Source organism: Poecilia formosa, unplaced genomic scaffold, assembly GCF_000485575.1.
Source record: "Poecilia formosa unplaced genomic scaffold, Poecilia_formosa-5.1.2 Scaffold555, whole genome shotgun sequence".
NCBI lineage: Eukaryota > Metazoa > Chordata > Actinopteri > Cyprinodontiformes > Poeciliidae > Poecilia > Poecilia formosa.
Genome location: NW_006800494.1, coordinates 130,522 through 133,547, shown reverse-complemented (window position 1 = coordinate 133,547; position 3,026 = coordinate 130,522). Strand labels below are relative to the sequence as shown.

The 3,026-nt window shown below is 39.6% G+C and overlaps 1 protein-coding gene across 1 annotated transcript in view; it reads left to right on the top strand.

The window, feature by feature from the left end:
• The window catches only part of LOC103129545 (alpha-tectorin-like), a gene marked incomplete at its 3' end in the record, with an annotated part of 13,058 nt that overhangs the window by 5,159 nt on the left and 4,873 nt on the right, over window positions 1-3,026 (top strand). Inside the window, exons 10-12 of the mRNA XM_016665183.1 lie at window positions 6-62; window positions 612-1,164; window positions 1,255-1,853. Of these exons, the coding sequence (XP_016520669.1) occupies window positions 6-62; window positions 612-1,164; window positions 1,255-1,853 (1,209 nt within the window). The remainder of the gene's footprint in view (window positions 1-5; window positions 63-611; window positions 1,165-1,254; window positions 1,854-3,026) is intronic.

Below are 3,026 nucleotides of genomic sequence, written 5' to 3'. Positions count from 1 at the left end.
TAAAGTTTGAGGCAGAGGGAAGACAAGTTGCTATTGAGATGGCAAGTAGTAGCACTGTTAAGGTAAGTGATAGAAATCCTTTTCTATGGATAAAAACAAGTTATTAAAGTGAAGTGTAAAAGGATTTGTTTGAAGTCAATTACATAAAGTTAATGTTTGATGAAATTTCACACAAAGCACAGATTTTAGATTATTTGACCAAATACGGAACATTCATAAGTAATGGTTAACCTGTGCCAAAAGACTGTCTGAAAATAAATGCTTTTAAAGAGGCATTAATAAGGTCTTAGATCGTTGGTTTAACTATGTCTGCAAAGCCTGTTGATAAAATTTAGTGTACATATTCTGATTACCCAGAGTGGAGTGATCTTCAACTTCTGACCAAAGAAGTAAGAAGGAAAACATATAATATTTCATCAACTTTAATGAATTAATTACTGCAAAAGAGCTATTTGCAATATGTTTACAAACAATGAAAACATTTATTTTTGATCAACACTTATTTTTGGAAGTTTCTCCAGTGATAAAGGAAAAATTTGATGTCTCTATGCTTTTTGAAATACTTTTAACATCTACACCAAGGACCTTTTTGATTTTTCTGTGTGTTAAAGGTTGATGACCAGCTGATCAGACTGCCATTCAGCACTGGGTCCAACAGAATCCGCATCTTCCAAAGCAGCACTCACAGTGTCATCCTTCGCACAGACTTTGGTGTAACTCTGCAGACTGTCTGGCCTCACTTTGTCCGTGTCACTGCACCAGGTGTCTACAGTGGTTTATTAGGTGGACTTTGTGGAAATTACAATGTTGACCAGCATGATGATTTCCGTACACCCAGTGGCAATCTGGTCAGTGACTCCCAGGTGTTTGGGGACAGTTGGCGAGATGGCTCCCTGGCAGATCACTGCGTGGAAAACAGACCTCGTTCCTCTGCAACCAATTTCAGTTCCACTGAGTACTGTGGAGTTCTTACTTCACCCACTGGACCATTTACATCATGCTGGGCTGCAGTGAACCCATGGCAGCAGGTAGATGCATGTGTAGGAATCCTCCAACGCTCTGATAATCCAGCATCAACACTATGTGAGGTCCTACGAGATTATGCACTGATGTGTCAATATAACGGTGTATCCTTGGGACAGTGGAGGAATGCAACTGGCTGTGGTAAGTTCTAGAACCACATTTGATAGAGATGCCTTTGAAATGAGCACATTCATAATTTCTTTTTATTGAACTTCTTTCATTCCCCAACAGAACTAACCTGTCCATCAAACAGTCATTATGAACTCTGTGGAAGTTCATGTCCGTCCTCCTGCCCCAGCCTCTCCTTCCCCTTCACTTGTAACACTCAGTGCCAGGAGGGGTGCCAGTGTAATGATGGGTTTGTCCTCAGTGGTAACCAGTGTGTGCCTCCAACATCCTGTGGATGCTTTCATGATGGACGCTATCGGCAAGCTGGTGAACAGTTCTGGGATGGGGAAGAATGTCAGAGTTTTTGCACCTGTAATGGTGTAACTGGTGTAGTCCAGTGTTCCCCAAGCAAATGTGGACCTCAGGAGTCTTGCAGTGTTGTGGATGGTGAGTTTGGCTGCCATCCAAATCCTCATGGCACCTGCTCTGCCTCTGGAGACCCTCACTACCTGACCTTTGATGGCAAGGCCTACGACTTCCAGGGAACCTGCCGCTATGTTCTGGCAACAGTTTGCAATGACACTGTGGACCTTCACCAGTTTTCTGTGAAAGCAAAGAATGAACCGTGGTTTGGATTGCCAGTTTCTATCACAGCTGAAGTTTATGTAGATATCTTGGGCTATGAAGTACGTATGTCAAGAGGCAACAGGGGTACTGTGGAGGTAAGTGGAGCTTTCTCTGATAGAAGACTGCTGAAGATATTTAAAACCATCTGAAGTAGTTTGGAAATTTTACAGAATACTTTTTAGAAGCCAAAACAATTGGGTACATCATAAAAGAACACCATTCAGTTCTTAAATATCTACATCAGTAATAATCCAAACATATCAGTTGTGTGTCTTCCATAAAAAAAAATTCTTCTTCACAGGTGAATGGAATCACAAGAAACCTGCCAATTGTCTTCAATAGAAGCCTGTCAATTTTTGGTAGTGGATCTCAAACATTTGTCAATGCAGAGTTTGGACTGAGTGTAATGTATGACGGAAGTAGCACAGTGTCCATTTCGGTACCCCCAAAGTACAGGTAGCCTTCCACACAGCTCAAATTAAAAGTTTATATTGAATTTTCTTTTTTTTTCTAACTACTGCTCTTAGAGTATGCCATTGTTGCTGCATTTGCACAAAACATGTATATTCATTTTTAGATGACACCGTCTTATTATATAGAAATAAACATTTTATTTCTATTTTCCTGAATATATTTCAAATCAAATCAAATTTTATTTGTATAGCACATTTCAGCAGCAAGGCATTTCAAAGTGCTTCACATCATTAAACACAAAAATACAGAGTCATGCAACATTGAATAAACAATCAAAAACATTAATTTTCCTGCCGAGTCGACGTTCAGCCCTTCGAATCGGCAGAAAAAAACAAAAACGGCGGGGTGTTGGGGGGACTCCAACCCGCACCCCCTTTTCAGCAATGGGGGGAGGACTCTGTTTTTGTAATGCCATGCAGCTGTGGCCCCAAAATTTCCCAGTCCTGGCATCAATAATGTACACCTTATTTCATCTGAAAATCTTATCTGAAATTTTATTTCGGTACATATAAAGCTCAAAGCTTTAGACTTGAATGGTGCTAACTAGCTAGATATGTTACAACTATAGTTGGTAAGTTAAATGGCTAACTATTTAAAATACTAAACTTAACATGTTTTATCCTTATGTAATACTTTTACAATATGTTGTGTTGTCTTGCTTGTGATTGTGTCTTTCTCATTGTCATTTAAGTGTATAAAAAGTAATTCAGTCTTTTCTATCTTGAACAGAGGAAACATGTGTGGACTTTGTGGAAACTTTAATGGAAATCCAAATGATGACTTCCACACCCCAA